This window comes from Choloepus didactylus, chromosome 1 (genome assembly GCF_015220235.1).
Source record: "Choloepus didactylus isolate mChoDid1 chromosome 1, mChoDid1.pri, whole genome shotgun sequence".
Taxonomy (NCBI): domain Eukaryota; kingdom Metazoa; phylum Chordata; class Mammalia; order Pilosa; family Megalonychidae; genus Choloepus; species Choloepus didactylus.
Genome location: NC_051307.1, coordinates 86,717,728 through 86,742,130, shown reverse-complemented (window position 1 = coordinate 86,742,130; position 24,403 = coordinate 86,717,728). Strand labels below are relative to the sequence as shown.

At 43.5% G+C, this 24,403-nt stretch overlaps 1 protein-coding gene across 4 annotated transcripts in view; it reads left to right on the top strand.

Moving 5' to 3' along the window:
• FSTL1 (follistatin like 1) overlaps positions 1 to 24,403 on the top strand; it is a 78,702-nt gene that overhangs the window by 38,810 nt on the left and 15,489 nt on the right. For 3 of the 4 annotated variants that reach the window (XM_037836309.1, XM_037836303.1, XM_037836293.1), the window contains exons 3-5: positions 20,654 to 20,758; positions 22,981 to 23,110; positions 23,953 to 23,985. In XM_037836309.1, the coding sequence (XP_037692237.1) occupies positions 20,654 to 20,758; positions 22,981 to 23,110; positions 23,953 to 23,985 (268 nt within the window). Of the gene's footprint in view, positions 1 to 20,653; positions 20,759 to 22,980; positions 23,111 to 23,952; positions 23,986 to 24,118; positions 24,339 to 24,403 lie in introns of those variants that run through there. The other variant, XM_037836318.1, reaches the window with a different exon arrangement.

Sequence of the window (24,403 nt, the reverse complement as noted above, 5' to 3'; positions counted from 1 at the left end):
AACCCCACTTGGTCATGGTGTATGATTTTTTTAATGTGTCTTTGGATTCGATTTGCAAGTATTTTGTTGAGGATTTTTGCATCTATATTCATTAGGGAGATTGGCTGGTAGTTTTCCTTTTTTGTAGCATCTTTGCCTGGTTTTGGTATTAGATTGATGTTAGCTTCATAAAATGAGTTAGGTAGTGTTCCATTTTTTTCAATGTTTTGAAAGAGTTTGAGTAAGATTGGTGTCAGTTCTTTCTGGAAAGTTTGGTAGAATTCCCCTGTGAAGCCATCTGGCCCTGGGCATTTATTTGTGGGAAGATTTTGATGACTGATTGGATCTCTTTGCTTGTGATGGGTTGGTTGAGGTCTTCTATTTCTTCTCTGGTCAGTCTAGGTTGTTCATATGTTTCCAGGAAATTGTCCATTTCTTCTACATTATCCAGTTTGTTGCCATACAGTTGTTCATAATATCCTCTTATAATTTTTTTAATTTCTTCAGGATCTGCAGTTATGTCACCTTTTTCATTCATTATTTTGTTGATATGGGTCTTCTCTCTTTTTGATTTTGTCAGTCTAGCTAGGGGCTTGTCAATCTTGTTGATCTTCTCAAAGAACCAACTTTTGGTGATATTTATCCTTTCTATTGTTTTTTTGTTCTCTATGTCATTTATTTCTGCTTTAATCCTTGTTATTTCTTTTCTTGTACTTGGTTTAGGATTGGTTTGCTGTTCATTTTCTAGCTTCTTCAGTTGATCCATTAGTTCTTTGATTTTGGCTCTTTCTTCCTTTTTAATATATGCGTTTAGTGCTATAAATTTCCCCCTTAGCACTGCTTTTGCTGCATCCCATAGGTTTTGGTATGTTGTGTTCTCATTTTCATTCGTCTCTATATATTTAGCAATTTCTCTTGCTATTTCTTCTTTAACCCACTGATTGTTTAGGAGTGTGTTGTTTAACCTCCAGGTATTTGTGAATTTTCTAAGTCTCTGATGGTTATTGACTTCTAATTGTATTCCATTGTGGTCAGAGAATGTGCTTTGAATAATTTCAATCTTTTTAAATTTATTGAGGCTTGTTTTATGTCCCAGCATATGATCTATTCTGGAGAAAGTTCCGTGAGCACTAGAAAAGTATGTGTATCCTGGTGATTTGGGATGTAATGTCCTGTAGATGTCTGTTAAATCTAATTCATTTATCAGATTGTTTAGGTTTTCAATTTCCTTATTGGTCTTCTGTCTGGTTGATCTATCTATAGGAGAGAGTGATGTGTTGAAGTCTCCCACAATTATTGTGGAAACATCAATTGCTTCCTTTAGTTTTGTCAATGTTTCTCTCATGTATTTTGTGGCACCTTGATTGGGTGCATAGACATTTACGATTGTTATTTCTTCTTGCTGAATTGCCCCTTTTATTAGTATGTAGTGGCCTTCTTTGTCTCTCAAAACATCCCTGCATTTGAAGTCTATTTTATCTGAGATTAATTTTGCTACACCTGCTTTCTTTTGGCTGTAGCTTGCATGAAATATTTTTTTCCATCCTTTCACTTTCAGTTTCTTTGTGTCCCTGTGTCTAAGATGAGTCTCTTGTATGCAACATATTGATGGTTCATTTTTTTTGATCCATTCTGCGAATCTATATCTTTTAATTGGGGAGTTTAATCCATTTACATTCAACGTTATAACCGTGAAGGCATTTCTTGAATCAGCCATCTTATCCTTTGGTTTATGTTTGTCATATTTTTCCCCTCTGTCTATTAATATCCTTTATTGTACCCATACCGAATCTCTTTAGTACTGAACCTTTCTCCAAGTCTCTCTGTCCTGTCTTTGTTTCTCTGTCTGTAGGGCTCCCTTTAGTATCTCCAGTAGGGCAGGTCTCTTGTTAGCAAATTCTCTCAGCATTTCTTTGTCTGTGAAAAATTTAAGCTCTCCCTCAAATTTGAAGGAGAGCTTTGCTGGGTAAAGTATTCTTGGCTGGAAATTCCTCTCACTCAGAATTTTAAATATATCGTGCCACTGCCTTCTCGCCTCCATGGTGGCTGCTGAGTAGTCACTACTTAGTCTTATGCTGTTTCCTTTGTATGTGGTGAATTGCTTTTCTCTTGCTGCTTTCAGAACTTGCTCCTTCTCTTCTATGTTTGACAGTGTGATCAGTATATGTCTCGGAGTGGGTTTTTTTGGATTTATTCTATTTGGAGTTCGCTGAGCATTTATGATTTGTGTATTTATGTTGTTTAGAAGATTTGGGAAGTTTTCCCCAACAATTTCTTTGAATACTCTTCCTAGACCTTTACCCTTTTCTTCCCCTTCTGGGACACCAATGAGTCTTATATTCGGACGTTTCATATTATCTATCATATCCCTGAGGTCCATTTCGAGTTTTTCAATTTTTTTCCCCATTCTTTCTTTTATGCTTTCATTTTCCATTCTGTCATCTTCCAGGTCACTGATTCGTTGTTCAACTTCCTCTAGTCTTGTACTATGAGTGTCCAGAATCTTTTTAATTTGGTCAACAGTTTCTTTAATTTCCATAAGATCATCCATTTTTTATTTAGTCTTGCAATGTCTTCTTTATGCTCTTCTAGGGTCTTCTTGATTTCCTTCATATCCCGTACTATGGTCTCATTGTTCATCTTTAGTTCTTTGAGTAGCTGCTCTAGGTGTGTCTCTTCTGGTCTTTTGATTTGGGTGCTTGGGCTTGGGTTATCCATATCGTCTGGTTTTTTCATATGCTTTATAATTTTCTGTTGTTTTTGGCCTCGTGGCATTTGCTGACCTTGATAGGGTTCTTTTTGGGTTTGTAGACCAGTTGAAGTCCTTATCTCTAATTTATCAGATCTACAGCTTCGTGGAGTACACTTTCTCTAACTAACCAGCAGGTGGCGTCCACGAGCCACCTGTTCTCCACAAGCCAGATCTCCCCTGCTTAGCCTTTTTGGTGAGTGGGGGAGTGAGTCTTGTGGGGCCCAATTGGTGTCCCAAGCTTGCGTGTGTAGTTGGTGTTGCCTGCCCTGTATGTGGGGCGTGTTTCTGGGCAGTCGGGGAGGGGGGGTGGCCCTAACAATCAAATCTCCCTGATGATCCTAGAGTTTTAAAGCTACTGCAATAGTCTAATCCTTCAGTTCAGTCCTACCACAGTTTGTCTCTGCCACTGACCCACAAGTCTTTGGTATTGGCGTATGGCTCCTGAGACTTGCAAGTGGGCCCCTCTTCCAGGCTGTGCACCCCGGGTCCTCTGTTGAGGGATGACTGTGCTATGTCACAGGTGAGTGCCGTCCCCCCAGGGCAGTTCTGGGCTGCTGGGCTGTGTTGGGAGGCTCCCAGTCTGCTCAAATGATGGCTGAATGGGGCTCTGTTAATTCACACTGCTCCCCCTTCCCAGCTCTGGGACATTCAGCTGAGGTTGCAGGGAAGGCTAATGTCCACGCCCAGTTTTGTGGTGTGTGCCTGTTATTTGAAGCACTTCCGTCACACTGGGTTGTCTGGGGCAGCTCTGGGCTATGGGGCTGGCGATGGGCAGGAATGTTTCCTGTCCACCAGGATGGTGGCTGTGAGCGGACACCCCCCTTTTCTTGGGAAGTTGTGTTGTTTAGTGAATTTTCTCAGCCACTGGATTATTGCCTTTTGTCTCAGAGCTCTCTTAGTTCTGCTCTTGACTTGACGTGCCCAAATTGCAATTCTTTGAAGCTTTCTGTATTGAGCTTCTTAGAGTAATTGTTTTAGAAAAAGCAAAAAGGATTTAAAAAAAAAAAAAAAAAAAACGGCCCTCCTCAGAGATCTAATGGGTTATTGAAATGCTAATAGACAAAGCAACCAGGGCCATTAAGGAAAGGTGCCCAGGGCAGAGAGATCAGCCTTGCTTCGGGATTTGCATATGCGCCTCAAGGCCTGAGCTCCGCCCTTCCCCTTTCTGTGTTCACCAGAACTCCAAAAATCCTCTGCTTTTATTTTGGAGTTTTTCGTGTTGTTTTTTTTCTATGCCTGTCTCCTCTCTGCTGGGCTGGCTGCTCTCAGAGTCTCTGGTGTCTGGCCTCAGTCTATCTATGGTTGGAGTTTGAATCAGTAGAATGAGTTTCCGATAAGAGCAGCCACTGCAATTCTCCCTTCTCCTTCCTGGAGCTGACAGCCCCTCCTCCCCCGGGACTGAGCCTGGCAGGGAGGGGCGCGGGTCCCCTGGCCGCAAAAACTTACAGATTTCGCTGATCTCAGCAGTTCCACGTTTTCATGAGTGTTGTATGAAGTATGCCCAAAGACAGATTGCTCTGTGGTGTCCAGTCCACGCAGTTCCTGGCTTTTTACCTACTTTCCTGGAGGAGTAACTAAAACATACAGCTCACCAGTCTGCCATCTTGCCCCGCCTCCCTAAATGATTTTTTAATTGTGGGACTTTTCAGAGCCTTACTATGTCCCTGTGCATTATTTATGACTTTCCCAGAGGATAGCATAATAAACATGTTTCCAAAATATTTCACCACATTTTGAAGTCTGGTATTTTGTAGAAGAATTTGGATCAATTCTGGACAAATATCCAGGAGCAGAGTCTATTTACATCTGGCCCCGGTGCTTGGTGGGCTTCCTGAACTCACTTCGTAAACTAATTCAGTTTCATCAGAGGGTGTGGGGCTCCTGTAGATTCCAGGGCAGGTCTGAGGGAAGAGTGACTCCAGGCTGGACCATTGGCATGAGTATGTCCATACCTACCTGAAACTGGCCAGGGTTTGGGTACCAACTTGAAGTGCCCAGGAATCTTCCCTTTAATTCTTTACTTTCCCTCATCCCCATATCCAGTCCATCAGCAAGTCCTCTTGGCTTTACTGTTGAAATAGATCACCTCTCCATTGACTACTTTGTCTCCATTGCCACTACTTTCGTCTAGGCCTCATTTTTTCTGCCTGGACTATTGCAGCAGCATCCTCAGTGTGCTTGCCTTTTCCCTCTTGCTTCTCTCCTCTCTGTGCCTCTGCATAGCAGCACAAATCATCATGTCACTCCCTAGTGTAAAGCCCTCCAGTGACCCCATTGTGTTAAGAATAAAATACAGACTTCGTATCAGCACCCACAAGGTCCTCCATGGTCTAGCCCTTGCCTCCTTTTCTCAGCTTACTTCCCACCTTGATTCCTGTTGGATCCTGTGTGGGCAGCCACGTTGGCCTCCTTTCTGTTCCATGCTGCTTCTGGCGTTTGCACTTTTTTCTTTTTGTCTGAACTGCTCCTCTCATCCTTCAGGTCTCAGCTCAAGAGAACTCCGTTTAAGTGGGGGCCTCTCTTCCAAATTTCTCTGTCGTAAGTACTCTTACTTTCTTCCAAATAATCATCACAATCTGAAATGATCCTGCTACTTTTTTTGTTTGTTCACTGTCCACCCTCTAGGATGTGTACTCCTTCAGGGCAGAGCCCTTGTCTGTCTCATTCACAGTCAATCCCCAGCACCTAGAACTCTGCTTAGCATATAGTAGGTGTTCACTAAATAGTTGTTTGATTAATCCATTGGCCAAATGGTTATCCCTGAGAAGGTCCGTAGTTGTCTGCTTATAATCTTTGTGTCCTATCTCTGTGCCAGATTCTGCAGTTATCTTGTACACCCGGGAAGGTGGTTGACAGCACTTGCCCATCAATGTTTTGCTTAACCTTGGCCACATGGTAATGCTGGGCTTGCTAAGTCAGACACCTAGATTCTGATTCCCTCAGCTCCAGGTTAAGTTGGAATTTAACCTGATCTTTCCTTCTAGATCAGCAATTTTGATACAACTGGGCACCATTCCCAGAGGAAGCTAATGTCCCAAGAAATATAAAATAAAAATATAAATTAAATTTTATGTTGGTGATTCTTTGCCTCAAAGCTAGTGGTCACTTTGTCTTCTGACTGCACCTTTTGCTCAGACCTTTGCTTTTTGGCATCCTTTCTGCTTCTTCATTTGAATGACAATTGTGATAGGCCCAGTGTAAGTAAAACAAATAACAAAGAAAATAACAAGAAAAGGTGCTCAATGTTGTTGGGTTTACAGGTTAAAGTCTCCGAGGTGAAGTCTTATCCTGGGGAAAGTCCCACCAACGGCACAGTCATCAGCATTAGGGGGATCCCAGGGAGCAGCCCACCACACTTATCTGCCACCTTGCTCTCCAAACGCTGGTTCCTACACTTGACCCATAGACCAACTTCCCTGACTTACCATAGCATATTGCTCCACTTTGCAGTGGTGTTGAGGGGTCCTTTGTCACAACCCGAGTCAGTTGGACATGTGACATTTCTCCTGTGGTTAGTCTGTTAAAAATGAAGGATAAAAGAGTTTTGAGAATTATACCACTACATAATTTTTCCAAGTGCTTTTGCTGCAAATGATCATCTGTCCTTAGCAACTAAGTTAATAGGTTTTTGTGTGGAATTTCTAATGCTGTCCTTGTGGAGAAACAAAATGAACAGAAAAGGAAGTCTTTGTGCATTGCTGGACCGCTTGAGGGTCTCACAGGATTTTTGTCTCTGTACAAATAGGGGGTTTTGCCACAATAGAACAGAACGCCTGGCAGTCTCCCATTGGTAGGCTTCCAGTCAGCTAAGGCCTGATTGGCCAGCACAAGTAGGTTTTCTAGCTCCTTTCCCCCAGCTGTGACTTCCCAATTGCTCCAAGGAAAGAATGCAAGGCAGGAATGTCTCAAAAAGGATAGAATGTGCATGTTTTCATTGACTTTAATCTCAAGGCACTGAAATTGTGCATGCGCGTTTGCATGCCTGTGAGAGAGAGAGAGATTAAAAGCTGGAGGCAAGACAGTGTAGCAGTTGAGCCAAGAAGAGTTTTTTAAATGTTTCGAAAAAGACATATCCTGCCAAATTTGTCCACGGTTTTTTATGCAAAAAAGTATTTAAATGGTTAGGAGAAGGCTCAATATATGTAGTTTAATTAGCCTTTGTCATTGTATAAGCTAAAATATAAAGTCCTAAAGACAGGAGGTGGCAAACATTTATCTTTCTTATAGGGGAGACCAGAGAGTACAGTGACTTGTCCACGGGCCTTGAAAGCAGAGCCAGGATTAAGTTGAAGTGTGTCTGCAGTGCCCATGACCCCTGCCCATTTTCAAAGGACTAGGTCTTTATTGCTTAAGTATCCAAGTCCCAGATTCAGCCCAACATGCTGCCTTGCCCTGTGTACAGATAATACCTGTTGAATTGAATTATATGTATCACTTCTAAAAGATCTTCTCTTCGATCCAGACCTCAGTAATGTCTAAACTCAGAACGTTTTGTTTACAGCTGCATCGTCCGGTATGGTTACCCACTAGCCACAAGTGGCTATTAAGCATTTGAAATGTGGCCAGTCCAATTAAGATGGGCTGTAAGTATAGAATATATGCTGGATTTCAAAGACTTAGAAGAAAAAGAGAATGTCAGCTGTTTCAATAATATTGATTACGTGCTGAAATGATAGTATTTTGGATGTATTGGCTTAAATAAAATAGATTATTAAAATTAATTTTGCCTGTTTCTTTTGAATTTTAAAAATGTGGCTACTAGAAAATTTTAAAGTACATGTGAAATTTGCATCATATTTCTACTGGACAGTGCTGCTCTAGACACTTGTCGCTTAACTATATGTTGCACTTGACAATACGTTGCCTTGACTTATCTCTTAATAGGTTGTGCCATTCTATTATTTAAAATTCCATGTATTTATGCCCTATCTCCTCGTCTAAACGTAAGCTTCTTGGGAATGTGGTCTGTGCTTTATTCTTCCTTGAGAGCCCAGCATCCAGCCTGATGTTTGGTGTTCTGTTGTTTGCTTGTCCCATATGTTGCTTACTTGCCTGGAAACAAGTTTTGTCCAATTCTACTTTGGAGAATGACAAGAAAATGCAGATTAATTTGTTTGGAGCATTGCTTTTTCAGAGGGAATGGTTTTATGTAGCTCTTAATTTGTTTCAGAAAGATTAATGTTCCTCTAAACTGGACTATTAAATCCAGGGGACCTGCAGGGGAGGCCAGAACTTCCTGACACATGTGCCCAGCTGAGAGTGGTGGTGTTATTTGATGCAAAGGAGCCTCTAGTTGCCACTCCAGAAATCTTGGAGAAGTTTCAGTTCCACTCAGAGATTTGTGCCCATTTTCTGTGACCTGTCTCTGTAAAAGTGCAGGCAAATAAGTCATGTATGTGCCAGCAATTCCCAACCTTAACTCAAGATTGAGAGAAGAGGGTCACTACCAGCCATGGTTGCCAAGTAACTGCCAGGAACTCCTACCAGAAGGCTGTGATTCACAAAGTCTCTGAAAAAGTACTAAGGGATGCACCCTGGGTGGGCCTTTTCCTTTAAGCATCCTACAGTTTTGTAACTGAACTTGTGGCTGAACCACATGCTCGTAATTTCTATGCTGGATATGTTATGCCTAAAATACAGCCATTTCTGCTCATTCCGTAGGAGAGGTCTGACCTTTGAGCTCACTTTCCCTGGGTTTCATGACCACAGGATTCCTGAACCACTGGTTTTACTTCAGTTGTTAAAGCATGTGTAAGAATGCACTCCTGGAAGCCTCCCCTATTTGGGGGGGAATTTATTAGGCCTCACTGCTGTGGAATGCCTACTCCACTGACCACATTACTGCCATAAACATTTCATAGAAACTATCTCCTTGGACGACAACACATGAAATGAATGGCTGATGGTCTGTTTAGAGAAGTAGTTGGAAGGATTCGTAATGACCAAGATTCAGAAGCAAAGGTGGTCCCATCTGCCCATATTCTCCAGCTTCCCAGTAGCAGAACCCCTTGGAAATCTCAATGTGGCTTTTGAATCAAAGGAGATAAGGTTCCAAGAAGCAGTCCATCCCCAGAGTAATAATTTCTTTGGATTTCTAATCATTCCTGGGTTATTGAGTTAGGTTTTCAGTTTGTGAGTATCTGAATATATATGCCCCCCTTGAAAATCCAGTCCCAAAATCTATAACTGGGTTTCTGTGGATCCTTGGGCACCAGGTTAGAATTTCCATTCTCTAAAATAAAAATAATCATTAAGGCAACCATGTGGCCCAGTTTCTGCCAGTTGTCCAAGTGTTTCTGTTCAAAAGCTCTCCTTTTACTCTGAAAAAGAGCCCAGTTTGGATGATAAAATATATATGGCTGTCCTGCTAAAAGCAGATACTCCCTCGCTCAAGTTCACATACTCCTGCTCATCCTGTGGGACCCATCCAGTGCCTCCCCCCTCCTCATAAAGGAGCTGGCTCCATAGTGATGGGCAATTGAAGCTCACAGATTCCCTCAGTGTCCTTCAGACTCAGATCCAGAAAGTCTCTGGGACCTGAGACTGCCCAGAGAACAGTGTCTCCTGCCAGCCCTCCTGCAAGAATCTACTCCCCCCGAATTCCTTCTTTGGATGCTATCCAGAAAAAAGCCGTTCATTTGCATGTGGAAATGCTCCAGGTGTATATTTGCAGGGTGGGGTGGTGGGGGTAGTTAGGAACACACCCTGCCTGTGAAGCCTGAGGGTGGAAAACACCACCTGCCGCTGGCATTTCCTTGGAAGACTATATTCCTGGGACTCCAGGTTTTCCCCCACTTTTCTCCCAGCCAGCAGTTGCCATGGCAACCAGTGTCTGGGAACTTCTAATTACATCTGTCTGCCTCTCCTAGAACCCTACAAAGCCACACATATGGAGACTTCATTTAGCCCAGAGTTTCTTGCTGGGTTTTAACCCCTTCTGCATTCCTTGGGCTGGAGAATAATTACCAGGGATGTTGGAAACTTGACAGCTGCTTTGCAGCCACACTGCCCCCAAAGGATTCCCAGGGCTTTGTTCCTGTCTTTAAAGTGGAGGCTCATGCTGACTTGCTGTGTGGGGTCTTCTGAGCCATTTTGTTCCAGTCAACCCTGACCTCCCTCCTATACCCATCCCACCTCAATCTTTCGTCAAATGGTCTCAGCTTTTGGTTGGGCATCACAGTTCCTTCTAAGACTCCCAACCCCAGGGGGAATAAACCATCTCAGCACACCTCAGGCCTTGCCCTTCCCTGGAAACCCAGGTTTCGGTACATTCCAGACCACTGCAAGGTCAGCCTAGCGGGGAGTGGATGGAAACACCCAGAATATTCTGGGGGTATGATAAGGTAAGGGCAAGGCAAGAAGCTTCTTTTTCTGGTCAAGGGAAACTGACCAACCTGCTTCTCTTCTACCTCATGGGACACTGTAGGGGTCAGGGTTCCTGACAAGAGTTAACAAAAAACAGCTGCCTTGGATAGCAAGCCCATTTTCACAATTTTTCTTGGCCTCTTTGCACTTACTTTCTTCATCTCTGTTTCTCCCTTGTTTGGGCCCCGAGGTGTCAGGCTGCTCTTTGGCTGCCTCATACTGCTCTCTGAAGTCCCACCCAATTTTGCCTTCCTTTGAGGTACCTCATATTCCCACATTACCTCATCTTCCACCCTTTTTTCCCCTCCACCAAATTCTCATTTTCTCAGCATGTCTCAGCTAGGTTATACATTAATTGTGGCAAAGGAAATGATTGAAAGCTATTCCAACTCCCCCATTACTCCCATCCCCCTTGCCGACACACACACACCAATGTCTTTCTTTGGGTTTAAGACAATTTCTAATTAGTGAAATTCCAGGCTGAATATTTATGGTCTGGAGCCTATTTCCCCAAAATGACCACTTCTTGGGGAAGGAGTAGCCCCAGGAAAGGAGTTAGCACTGCCCCTACCCCACATCCCCGGGGCAGTGGGATTCAGTCCACCCTTTCCTGCCTTCAGTAAAGGTTGATTGAGTAGCTGGTGCAGGATGCTATGCTAGCATCTACAAAAGAACTCTAAAGCATAATCTTTGTCCTCTAGGAGCTTGTAGTTCAGCTAGGAAGATAAAATCCACATGAACAATTAAATTTAAAGAAAAACATGATCAACATGAGTTTCTACAAACGGGAATCAAACCCTGTTCAGAGAAGTAAGGAGTTCATACAAACCAAAAGGAAAAGATACCCAGAGATGGAGTCGTGTGACGAGCTAAGCCTTGAAGAAAGGGAAGAATTTGGACAAGCCAGACAGTAAATCAGACTTCCCAGATGGTGATGTCCTTTTTTTCAAGTTAGAGAAGCATCTAACAGTTCCTCATGGTGCTGACATTTTCAAAGGGTAATAAAGTCTCATTTCAAAATGGAGAACCCCAAGAATCCTATATATTTCATTTTAGTCTACTCATGATTTAAATCTGCTGTGGCTACCTCCTATTCACAGACATCTCCGGAGGCTCCCTGGAGCCAGAGAACCTGAGAAGTGGAGGGAAGATGGAGGTTACTTGAGGTGAGGAGACCAAGGATCTTGAGGCCAAGTTACTCAGGGAAGAGAAAGAAGACTCTGAGCCTCATGCCAAAGACCTTGTTAAATATGGCCAAGTAGATGTCAGGAGATGACAGTGTTGGGCATCCAACTTGGTGCCAGGTTGTGCGATCACCTTGGAGAATGGTGGGTTAGCTTTCAGTTTTGCAGGGAGCTGTGTACAGATTGGGTAATGGAATGACATGCAGATGTGGTGGGGGGACTGTTCCACAGCTCAGGGAAGCTACCCATGTTCTCTGCCACAGTGGCCTCCTTCTCTAGTAGATATCTGGTATCAGGAACTAGCCGGGGGCTACCTATGTTCAATGAGCCGAGGGCAAAAGAACGTGGTAACTATCAGGCTATAACCATATTTCATCTGCCTTCCACCAAATCAAGGGAATAAATCCTACATTCCACTTACAATTCTAAAGAATGTGAATCCTACTTGGTTCGGAGCTTAAGAGCTTGGGGAGGTGGAGGGTTGGCTTGCTAAGAATTGATAGGCAGGAATGTGCAGGAACTCTCCCACAGCTGCCCTAGAGTTTTCCCTTCTTTAAATTGAGGACTTTGGGATTTAGGTGCTTGTGCTTTTTGTTGTTTTGTTTTTGTTTTGTTTTTTTAAAAAACCCAACTTTTAATCAACCATTTTCCTTGAACTACATATGGAAATAATTAGAGCATGAATGATGAGTAAATGTGAACCCTGGCAACCCGGACATACTTCAGTGACAGGTTCTTGGCAAGAATAAAGAATTGTGAATCTTGTGAATTTCCTTTAGCCTTTCTCTTCCTTCTTTTCTTCCCTTTTTTTCTTGCAGGGCAAACACAACTAGAATAAAAAACACAAGTAGCATTCTACGGGAATAGAGGGTTCCCTGCTTACCAAACCCTTCACCCTGGCCCAGGTCTGTATCTATGGGGAGGCGTGGGAGAGGAGAGGTGCCTTTTTCTGATTTGCAAAGAGACCCCATGTGGGTTGGGGGCAGCCTTTTCCCCTTCCGGCTCTTCCCTCTGCTCAACCCCTCCCTTCCTCTCCTCATCTGCTCTCAGCCCTCCACTCCCGCCCTTTCCTCATAAGCTCATTTGTTTCCCGTGCCTCATTTCTCACCCCTGCATGGATGATGTCCAGATGGACGTTTCTGAGTCCTTTATTTTCAACTGTCAGTGGGATGTTTTGCTGTCCTCTTAGGCTCGTTTCCATAACTGACTCATCATCTGCCCCACCCACACTCAGCCGCCTTCCCAGGGCTCCGTCTCCAACAGAGACACCACTGACCTTCCAGTTGTTCTTGGGAGCAATCTGGATTCCCCCCTTCCTCTCCTCTACCCAGCACATGGCCATATCTCATTCTTTAGAAATTTCTCTTGGATTCCTTCCTGTCTCTGCACCCACACCACCACCACTTTACATGAGACTCTTTCCACCCCGGCCATTTCTAGCTGGTTTCCTTGCTCCCCCAATTACTCCTCACCCATTTCTACTTACGTACCACTGTCAGATTGTTGTTCTTAAAACTCTCCTGCTCCAAGACCTACAGGTTTTCCATCCAGATCTTAACTTTCCATTCTTCAGGGTTCAGCTCAAGGCCCCTCTCTTCCATGAAGCCTCATCCCTTGGGGTCAGCCTCATTTACTTCAGGGCTGCATTGGTCTAGCCATGTTAGTTTCATCACCCCAACTAGGTGAGAAACTTCAGTGAAGGGAGGGGCCACATCCTATCAATACTCCTTTTGGATTTATGCCACTGGGCTGATCACAAACTGTTATCATTGTTATTTACTTGTTATAAGCATTCATCAAATTTGTGTTTCTATGGGTTTAAATTATTTGCCTTAGCCCATACTGAAGAAGACTGTAGAGGAATAGCATGTTCCCCACGTGGTCCTTTGAGGTAGTCAAGTCTCAGACAGCTGGAGAGCAGAAAATTAAGACTGTGCTTAGACCTAACAGACTATCGCAGGGTAGATAAGTGGTCTGGATTAGAAGGTATCCTGCCAAACATTCTGAAGAAACAGAAGGGTGAAATTGTGAAACTAGGGGCCTTAAAAAAACATTCTTTTTTAAACTGACAGGAAATCTTGGGAACGCCCAAGGATGGCACTGAGAAACACAGATAAACCTTGCTTTCCTATTGGGTAGCCCTGTTGGACTCTGCCTGTGCTGGGGAGGCAGTGTGCAACTTCCCAGGGAGACACCTCACCTCGTCACCTTGGACATGACCTGTGGACAAGGTCCTGCTCGGGTTCTGGAGAAGGACCCATCTGGGTTTGAATCTTACCCCAATCACAGCCCAACTTCCAGAGCCCCAGGCTCCTCGCTGCACACTGGGATGATACCTCTGACCTTATAGGCTATTTTATTCTGCATAAAAGGGCCCAACATGTTCCCAAATCTGTAGGTGCTTAATAAATGCCTGCTATACTTCTGCCATGACTAGAAGAGACTAAGCATCTGGCTTGCTGTACTGTGCCTGGACCGCCTCAAGAAAGTCCTAAGTGTATGGAACAGGAGGCATTCCAGAGATGGCATATAAGCAGCTGGGAAGGTGAAAGAAGACGGCCAGTCTGAACAGGAAAACATCTGTAAAATCTGTAAAGTAATATGATTATGGCAAACAATGTTGTCCCAACTGAAATTTCAAAGTAGACATTTCCAGACACACACACACATCATCACAAAATTAGTAGAAACATGTCAGGAACTTGTTATCCCATAAACTGTGATATGGGCTGAACATAGAAATTAATTCAAGAGAGGATTAAATAGTTCTTGAACGACAGGTTCATACTAGATATTTTTATCTTTAAACGAATCCTCTTGGGATGGTGTATCCCTTATTTTGATGTCATGGAACCCAGCCATGCCTTCCCCAAAACATCCTGAATCCCCCTGGACACTGACACTGACCTGAATAGACCCCAAGTGACATTTAATGTAAAAAATGTTTATTGAGCATTTTCTTAGGACACTGCAGTGGGTCTGTGGAAAGCCAAAATGTGCAAGATGCTTAGCATCTTCCTGAGATAAGCTGTAGGCACATAAAATATTAAATAGTGTCTGACTAATAGTTGAAAGGCCCAGAAGCCATTATTGAAAAGATCTTGTTTATGAAAAAATAATAGGGTGGATAGAGAGTCAGATTTATGGTGAAGTTGTTTAAGCTTAAGTTTCAGACCCTCCACTTTCAAGGCCCTGTGCCCAATTCTGCATTCAAAATTGTGTATTCTTCTTCTTAAGGAGAATCCCCAAGTTTTTAAGCCTCAGGCCCCACAAAACCTGGATCTGGCCCTGCTGCATTAATGTTGAAATGAGGGATTATCTGTGAGCACTAAAGGGAGGGGCATTCTCTGCAAAAGCCATGCCTCCTGCCCAGCACAGCAGAGCATCTGCTAGAAATCACCACTCCTTTCTCTTTCCCTAGAATATGGAGGGCTCACCAACACCTTCCTTTTTAGAGAAAAGGAATCAGAGAGACTTGAACAAGGTCAAATCAGCGCCCTGGGTAGATTTCAAGGTCCTAAAGCAGCTTTACTCTTTCTCCTTGGGTTTCCCAGGCCTGTGCTACTGGGTTCCATTCCAGGTCGGCTGCCTGGGAGCAGCCAGCATCCCACGCTACACATCCCACCCCAGAGCTCCCCCTGCTCTCCCTAGCTCAGTGAATTCCTTTGTCCTAAGCTCCCTGGTGTTCTGTGTTTCTTGAGGGGCCCGGGTGTTCCTGTGAAGTTTCCATGACTAATTCTGGCAACGCAAGGAAAGCAGTTCTCACGTCAACAAAGTAGCTCTGTCACAGAATGATGGCAAGTAGAGCCAAATTCCACCTTGGCAAAAGTAAGACTGTTTTTTACAGAGAAATTCGGGAAGGAGAAAAAGGATGGAGGGGAACAGAACCAAGCCAGTTCACTTTGGTGGAATGATGATGGTATATTAAGCCGACAGTTTTATAGCTTTGCTTATAAGCATCCCCTCCTGCCAAAGCACACTGTTCTTCCAGAAATTGTTTTACTTCAGAGGATTTTTTTTTTAAACATTCAAAGTGTATTTTATGTTTGGACTTAACGCTGGTGGGCCCAGAAACTCAGACACGCTATCATCTCTCTGGTGGTTTCGTCTTCAGTCTATTAGTCATTTGCTTGCAAAGAATCTTTTTCGATTGCAAAAATAATTCCCATCTGCTCAGCACCTTGGATCTGAGACAACACCTTTCCTGGCTTTGATTCATAAAGAGGCTGAGTGTTTTAGTGGAATTAAAGCTGGAGACCTGGGGCTGAGAAACAGCTCTGCCATTGGGAAAGCTTGGACGAGTCAGGTGTGGCTGGGAGCCACTGTTTCCTCTACATCCTAGGATGTTAAATCTGGAAGGGCCTTAGGGTTAATGTTAACCCCTGCCTGCCTATCTTCAAAGGTTTTGAGAAGCAAAAATGATAGTAAAGATTATAGATTAATGGAGATTGCTGTACAAGTATGAAGTAACAGTATTACCATGTAATGGCTGATACTTGCTCAGAGAGAAAATTTTTACCTGGTAAGAGTCACGAATGTTCTTGGTCCCCTTTACCAAGGGGAGTTTGCATTGTGAAAATTTAACGAGACCAAACTCTCAGAGCATGGTTTGCAACACATAATGAAAACAACACGGAGGCAAGCCAAGCAGATGATACAGAAGGATAAAGCAGGAAACTGGATGCTTCTCCATTTGGGGGCAGGAGCACTGTTGATTTTAGTCTGTATATCAGAGGGCCCACACTTCCAGAACTCACCCCCTCCCCCAACTCAATCCCTCCCACTCTCACAGGGACATTCAGACTTATTATATAAAAGGTCATACTTATGTAATAATGACTTGCCTTTGACCTCGTATTCCTAAAGAATATCCATGTGCTAATGTGGTTGTCTATACAGAGTTGCAATTCTCATACAGCCTTGGCACCTATTTCCTAAAATGTTTATAGTGATAAAACAAACAAATCCATTTAATTTGCAAGAACTGGGAGTGCCCCCATGCCAGCCCTCTCCCTGCCACTCCGGGAACACTAAGGCTCTGGAGTTGGGCTGACTTGTGTTCCAGTCCCAACTCAGCTCTTCTATGGCCTTTGTATGGCATGGCACTTTTCTGAGTCTCAGACAATGGCACTTTTCTGAGTCTCAGATTTCTTATCTGTTCTATGGAACTAAAAATACAGAAACTTGCATGGAGGTTGTGAGGACAGAGGAATCTGTGAAGAGCCTCACTCAGTGGTAAGTGCTGTAATTCATATTAGCACTGGGCCCTGTAACCTTGTCAGCCTGACTGAATTGCTGCCTCAGCCCTAACAGGGTGCTGCACTTTGAGTCAGAATTTCAGAGCTGGAGTGGACCCAATGCAAATGAGCATTTCAGGCCCCACATTCATAATGTCACCTGCCAAAGCCCAAGCCTTCCAAGGCCCTCACTGCCCATCAGATCCCTGGCCAGCCCTCAGATCAGCAGGCAAGGCTGCCCCAGCACCCCCACCACCCTCTGCACCCGGGTGGCCCAGCCATCCCCCAGGCTCATGAGCATTTTCATGCCATGTTCGTCCCCTCTCCGGACGTTCTAATCCCCAACTCAGAATCGTCACTCAGGGACAGGTAACACCACCTACCACCCCAAGGAACTTGACTGGCAGCTGCAGGATGCAGACTACCACTCCCACTCCCAGATAAAGACGGGGCTTGGAGAAGGGGTTTCAGTGGCACAAAGAGGCCTCCTCTCTGGAGAAGATCTTCCTTGTTGATTTCTGTATTAAAGCATGCCTGTGAATGGGAAGAACTGGGGAGAGCTGAGGGCTGCATATCACTGTTTCCCAGGTTAGCAAATCCCCAGTTCCCAGTACCTGATGCCTGTGCCTGTGGGGTGCCCTCTTCCCACACCTCCCCCACCCCATCTCACTGGGAGGGTGGAGCTGCAGGAGCCGAGACAGCACTTCTGCATTGCGGCTCTGGGCTCTGCTGAGACAGAGAGCGATTGCCACCTATTGACAGGCATGCCACCTGCAAAGAAGAATGCTGCTGGAGCTAGGGGCTCACCCTCTCTCTCAAACTGGGGCCTTAGGGAGCTTTTCCCATTCAGTCAGTTCTCATGCTCCCAGTATTATCATTCCAGTGTTAGGGTTTTTAAAGGGGAAAAACAGGGACAAGGCAGCACCCCAGTGGAAAATTTGTTTGAAAATGAATTGCACACTCTTAATTATAACCACCTTCTGCTGTGCAGCAGGTACTCTGCTGCAGGCAACACATCTCATTTTATCCTCAAAACAACCCAGTAAAGGATTGGTGTACCCATTTTACACATGAGGAGACTGAGGTTTCATAGCTAGTACCTGCCTTCAGTGTTGGCAAGTCAGTAGTAGAAGTGAGAGCCTGGGAATTAAAATCTAAATCTCAGATCCACTCTTCACCACTTTCTCCAGACATTCCCTAATTATGCATATCTCACCCCTCATAATGCTGATGTTTTGGGGGACTTTCCTTACCTTAAATCATCTGGATATAAAAATAAATCAAATCTGAAAAAACTATTTTTTCCTTAGAATGGGTTGATTCCTAGCGCTTCCACTTTAGTTATTTAAACTCTAAGGCTCAGTTCTCTCATCTGTAAAATGGAGATAATGATGTCTAATTTATGGAGTTGTAGAGCTTAAGTACAATAACGTATAATAAAAATCACTTAGCTGGTGCCAGGTATTTATAAATTGGAGCTTAATTACCTACTGTCTGAAGCTCTGGGTTGGGATTCTAAACTCCTCTAACCTTTTTTTAACTTTATTTTAAAATAATTTCAAATTTACAGGACAGTTACAGAAATAATACAAACCCCCATACATAGAATGCCAACCTCCCCCTACCACGTCCCAGATACCCAGATGCACCAATTTTAACATTTTGGCACATTTACCACATCATTCTATCTATATCTATCCATCTATGTGTCTATTTATCAATCCATTTTTTGAACACTTGCTACTTCCTCTGATTTTTCACTTTGGGACTGTGGGCCAGACCTTACTGATCTTCAATTTCCTTATCTGTAAAGTGGGGTTAATAATAATAGACCTGTTCTTACAGGGTTTTCTTCACACAGTAAGATAAAATTGTGTATCAAAAGACTTTTTAAATTTTAATTGTGCTATTCACATATTAGTTATATTTTAAGTTAAAAAAGTCTTTGTTTCTTTAAATGGATTTTTGACAACCATTTCTGAAAAATGATTTGGGTTGAATTCAACTTATAAGTATGAAGCTTTTCTTTTTTTTTAATACTCTGACTAAAAACAGCAACATAAGAAAAAAGACTATAAGTGCCACAGGCTACTCTGCAGGAAGCTGTATAAGACAGTTAAATTAATAACACTTTTCACTGACAGCTTGCTTTACAGTTTATGATGCACTTCCAAGTATTTCATCTTCACAGAGCAGGACTGGTATTTACCTCTATTTTACAGATGAAGAAACTGAGGCTCAAAGAATTAAAATGACCTGTTTCTGGTCAGAGAGCTAGTAAATGGTGTCTGGAGCAGCAGGCTGTGTGGCTTAGAGTTTAGGCAAATGAGCAAACACTTACATGCAATTGTGTGTCTGTGATTCATGTGAAACGCTCACATGGCACAAAGAGGCATCCTTTCTGGAGAAAATTTTCTTCACTGTATATTTCTGTATTTGTCCGTATACCTCACCTAGAATGTTGTTTCGTGGAGGGGAGGGGAAAGATAATCTCATCTAAGACTTTCATATAGATCAGCGATAGCCTTTTCCTCTGCCGTTTTAACCTTACTTTACATTGCCAGGCACAGTTTCCACAGGAGGGCCCTGCCTGGAGAGTATGCTTGATTTTTAATCTCTACTCCCTGTTTAGGAAACAACAGCTCTCCGGTCCCCCAGCCTTCTGGGAATTACTTCCTCTTTTCTTCCCTGCCTGCCAGCTTTATTGAATTTTCCTTAGCAACATCCAAAAAAAGAATTGGTTTAGCAACAGCATGTGAACCAATGAAATGTAAGCATGGGCTGGCTTTTAGACCAATAGAAGCCCTGCATGACAGACAAGATGGCTTATTTGAGAAAATAATAACCTGGAGTTCCCAAAGCAGCCTCCAGGTGGCAGCAGACCAGCTTTATTGGACACAGGTCCTCAGTGCTCAAGCATCTACTTTGTTTTTGCTTTTTTGAGCTAATCCTGGATATAAAATATTTACTGATTGCAAAAATTTTACTGTTAAAAGCTTTGTGGGTGTGAGTTCTTAGTATAATATAGTAGACATGGCCTGGATGGGGGACTCTTAGGCTCCATCCCTGCCTTTACCACAGCCAGTCACATGATATCCTCACAGCTCCTGACATCTTTGTTGGTTTTGTCACAGTGAATGACAGCCCTGGGGCTTGGGCCTGTAGGCCTTCAGTAACTATGCCTGCTCAGTCAGTCTGGGAGGGGGGCTGGAAAATGCACATTCTCCATTGTTAACCACCACTACTGCAGACTGAATGGCAATTGAGGCAGGGCTGGCTTTTTGTCACCAATTAATGTGGGGGAATGAGTGTGTCACCTACAAATATATGCTTACAAATATTCAGACTGAGACCGTTCTCTGCCTAGCTGGTTCATACACCTGAACAAGAATTCTGTCCAGCAAGTAGCTTGAGGATCATTCTACTGTCAGGTGGTTATCTCTTTGGGTCTTAAAGCCAGAGGCAGAGGTGGACAGGTGGCTGAGTGAATAACAGCATGTTTCCAGTGGTTTAGCCACTATCTTTCTGTAGCCCTTTGAGATGACGCTGCCTTGAACACCACTCTGAAGTTTTGGTCCTTCAGATACTGTTCTTTCTCTCAGGTGTTTCCATTGCTGCCTGGCTTACTCTTGCTTGTCCTTTAAGAAACAGTTAAGGCATCTTATCTTTAGAAAGTCTTATTTGATCCTCACCTTCCTCCTTTCTGGCTCCTTGGTGCTCCTGTTGTTGCATTTGCATATTACTTCCATGTTGCTCTTTATTTGTGAGTGTCCTCTAAGAGACATGGAATTTCTTGTGGATAGAGACTGTGCCTTTATATCTCCAGCCTTTAGTGAAGTGTTGGCCTATAATTGGCACTCAGTAAATGTTAGTAGAAGAAAGGAAGCCAGCAAAAGGAGCTCTTGCTCTTCAAGAAACAATCTTAGTGACTCAGAGCTACCTGTACCTGGGCTAGAACAGTGCCAGAGAGTGTGGTACAGGCTACTGGGGAAAGCTTCTGGCTCTTCAAGAGCCTCTCAACCACCACAAGCCACGACCTCAAGCCACAGCCCAAGCCTGAAAGATAATCGCTAACATTGGCTCATCTGTGATGGGCTTATCTCAGTGATATGGTTTCCTTTATGATTTTGTTTCAGGAAGAACTCAGGAGCAAATCCAAGATCTGTGCCAATGTATTTTGTGGAGCCGGCCGGGAGTGTGCGGTCACAGAAAAGGGAGAACCCACCTGCCTCTGCATTGAGGTAAGCCGGAGGTCAAGGACAGCAGACAATGGCAGAGCACGGGTAGCTTTACCTTGCTGGAGCTGTAAGTCAGCAAGGCAATGCCAACTGTTTCATTCTCTTTGTAAAAGCACAAGTACCCTCCATGTGTGCTTCCCAGCACCACCACCCCCCTTTCTGTAAAACCAACCATAAGACACGTGGAATTTTTATCCCAGGGGTTAAACATCAGATGTGAATGTGAGTATTTTGTTTGTTTGTTTGTTTTTAAAATGTTTTGCCTTATAAGATTTTTTTTAATTACGAAATTAACGATTGTTTTATATAAGTCAAATAGTACAGATATTTATAAGGATAAAATAAATAATCTTTCTCCACAACCCTCCAGTCCCATTAGTCTGAGGCAACCAGTATTAAACAGTTTGTTATATATTGTTTCACATATTTTTTTTACCCTATGCTAATAGAAACGTAATTTCTCTCTAATTTTTACAAAAATGGGGTCACAGTAAGATATATAGATATGTGTAACATGCGTTTTTTTCACTCATTAATATACCATGGATAACCCTCCAGGTCAGTACATATAGTTCTAACTCGTTTTTTAACAGCTGCATAATATTTAACAATATAAAAGAACCCTATTTATTCAACTGTTTTCCTATAGATGGACATTAGGTTATTTCTTGGATGTTTTTCTACCACTGCAAACAATAACACACTTTATGTAAAAAATCCTTACATGCTGTTGCTTTAATTTCTGTAGGATTGCTTGCTATAAATAGGCTTGCCATGTCAAAGGATATGCATCCTTATTTTAAAAAGTAGACAGAATACAGGTTTTGCAAGTTTTTAAAAAATGAAACTTAAAAGTAATGTGAGCTTTTGAGAAATCCCTTGTTTGCCTCTTTTGTAGGCAGGATTCTGATAGGTTCATAAGTACCCTGGATATATGCTTATTCCTTTTCCCCTCCTGTGAAACTAACCTATGGCCTAGAAGCACACATCTCTTTGTAAATGATTACTCTCATCTTAGTTCTCAGGTTAAGGCTCCTGATCCATTGCCACAGAAAGAGAGCCTCTAGCCCAGAAACCTGAGAACCAGGTCCTGCTGGGAGGACCCCACTAGAGGTATACCTGGCCACTAGGGTGGCCTGAGCCTGGGCTTGGGGTCTGAAGACCTGACATTTAGTTTTAAGCTGCATATGAGTTGTGTGATTTTGAGCAAATCCGTTTCCACTGGGTGCTCAGCATGCAGCACATGGTAGACACTCAATAATAAATATTGGTTAAATGAATAAAAGTTTGTCTTCCTGGGCTTTAGTATTGTCATCTATAAACTGGAGAGGTTGGGCTAGAAAACCTTTCCATTTCCATTGGAAACCCTTCCATTGCTCTTTCTTGTGTCGGTCTCTTTATTAGGTCTGAGCTGAAATTACTTCCCCCATTCCCTTTTAGAAATTACAAAAGTCTAAAGAAACTGAGCTTGCCTGTGACCTTGGCACTTGAAATAGCCAAGGCAGAACCTAGTTGCCAAGTGAACTTTATCCCATTTCCTTGTCCCTAATGATTCTTTGTTCTACTTTACAAAGACCCAAGCACCCCCTACCCCTCACCCTGAGCCTCACAACAGGAGTTGTGAGAATAGGAAGAAAACAAAATGGCCTCAAAAAAGCGTGAGAGCAAAGGAGCAAAGATCCCTATAGTTAGGCTCCAGGAGAGAGAGAGAGAAAGAGGGAGAGGGAGTGTGTGTCTGTGTGTGTGTGTGTCTGTGTGTGTGTGTGTGTCTGTGTGTCTGTGTGTGTGTGTGTGTCTGTGTGTGTGTGTGTGTCTGTTTGCCAGTCTTTCAGTCCTCACATTCCCAGCTCTCAGTTCTGGCTGTTTTGTGTCACAGAACATTGGAATTTTAAGGGATCTTAGATCATCCAAAGACTTTTCCCAGTGGCAGACGGTCCAGATTCCTGACTCCCAATTAAATACCCTTCCTGCTAATTTGATGAGATGGGGGGGTATGTTTCTTCGCTGAGTAGAAGAGATGATCCTGTACTGTGATCAACACAGAGGGCTCTGGGGGAACTAGGGGGCACTGGGGTGGGGTTGTTCCCCAATGGTTCCCCATGCCCTGGTGGAACAGAGGCTCTGTCTCTGTTGGTGGAGACTCCCTCACAGATGGCTCTGTATCCGTGTGCCTGTGTGTTTTGCCGTCTGTGACTGCATGAACATCCCCGGCGGGTCTCTTTCAGCAATGCAAACCTCACAAGCGGCCTGTGTGTGGCAGCAACGGCAAGACCTACCTCAACCACTGTGAGCTGCATCGAGACGCCTGCCTCACTGGATCCAAAATCCAGGTTGATTACGATGGACACTGCAAAGGTAAGATGTGCTCTCGTCACTGCATCGCAGCCCAGCCATGGGGAGCCAAGGAACAGAAGAGTGCAACCCGGCCTCCTGGAGTCCTTTCTACCCTGACCTCAGCAGCCCAAAGTCATGGAGACCACCTGGTTGTTTGGAGATACGTCCTCTTGTCGCTCATGAGATACTAGGTTTGCTCTGGGCGGCCCAGGCTTCTTCCCAGGGCTTCCAGCAGTCAGACTCCTAGAGGCCTTCCAGAACTGTTTGCAACAGGATAGTAGAAAAGGGGACCACATCAATAATCAAGAATAATAAGGAAGTCCATAAATGAATTCTGTACCTTTTAAGAAAACATGTAATTTTCACTTTTTCCATGTTTTTTTAAATTTAGGCACCACTCAGCACTGGTAATATTATGTGTTTATTTTGAACTTAAACCACTATCATTAGGATAAGAGGAAAGGGGTCCCAAGCCTTTTCGGCCCCCCTGAGCTTGTTGCTAATTAGACACAAGTTCACTGCCAAGCCCCTGCCCCACCCACCCTCTCTCAGCCTTGAACTTTCCTGGAGAAACAAGAAACTGTTTCCCCAGCGTTGGTCTCCACTCTGTTTCCCTGTCCTTATATAATGATTCTTTATGTGAACTCACAAAATCCCAGTGACCCTTCCACCCCTCAGCCTAAAATGTCAGACAAATCAGGAAATAAAAGATCCCCATACTGAAGCCCTAGAAGAAGGAGAGAAGACCAGCTCAAGACAAAATGATGAAAAAGTTACAAATTGGGCAGTTTTAATCCTAGTATAATACCCAGACATTTTCTTTTTTCTTCACTGTTTACATATTTTCTCCTTTCGTCTTACAGAGAAGAAACCCGTAAGTCCGTCTGCCAGCCCAGGTGAGTGCCTGTTTTTGCTAACAAATTGCACCTAAGGGAGAAAATTCTTTTCATGATGGACATTTTGCATTCTGTAATCCCTCCCAGAGCTCAAAGGATCTTCCGTGTATCAGAACTTGTAACCCTGAACTGGTCACTTCTCTGCACAGTTCAGAAAAGCTGCAAAACTGCATTTCTTTGTGCTGCCAATTGAAGCAGCTGCTGGGGTCAGAATGTTGGCTGTGTTTTCCATTTTTCCTGAGTTGTGATTGAACTGCAAGGACAGGAAAGCCTGTAAGACGTGTTGCTGTAACGGAGCCAGAAGAATTGGAAAGCACAACCCCGTATGAACCGGGAGATCATTGGAGATGCCAGTGAGACTCCTTCTCTTAATAAAAATTTAAATGCTGTTGTGGTTTATAGTGACAGGCTCCTTGTA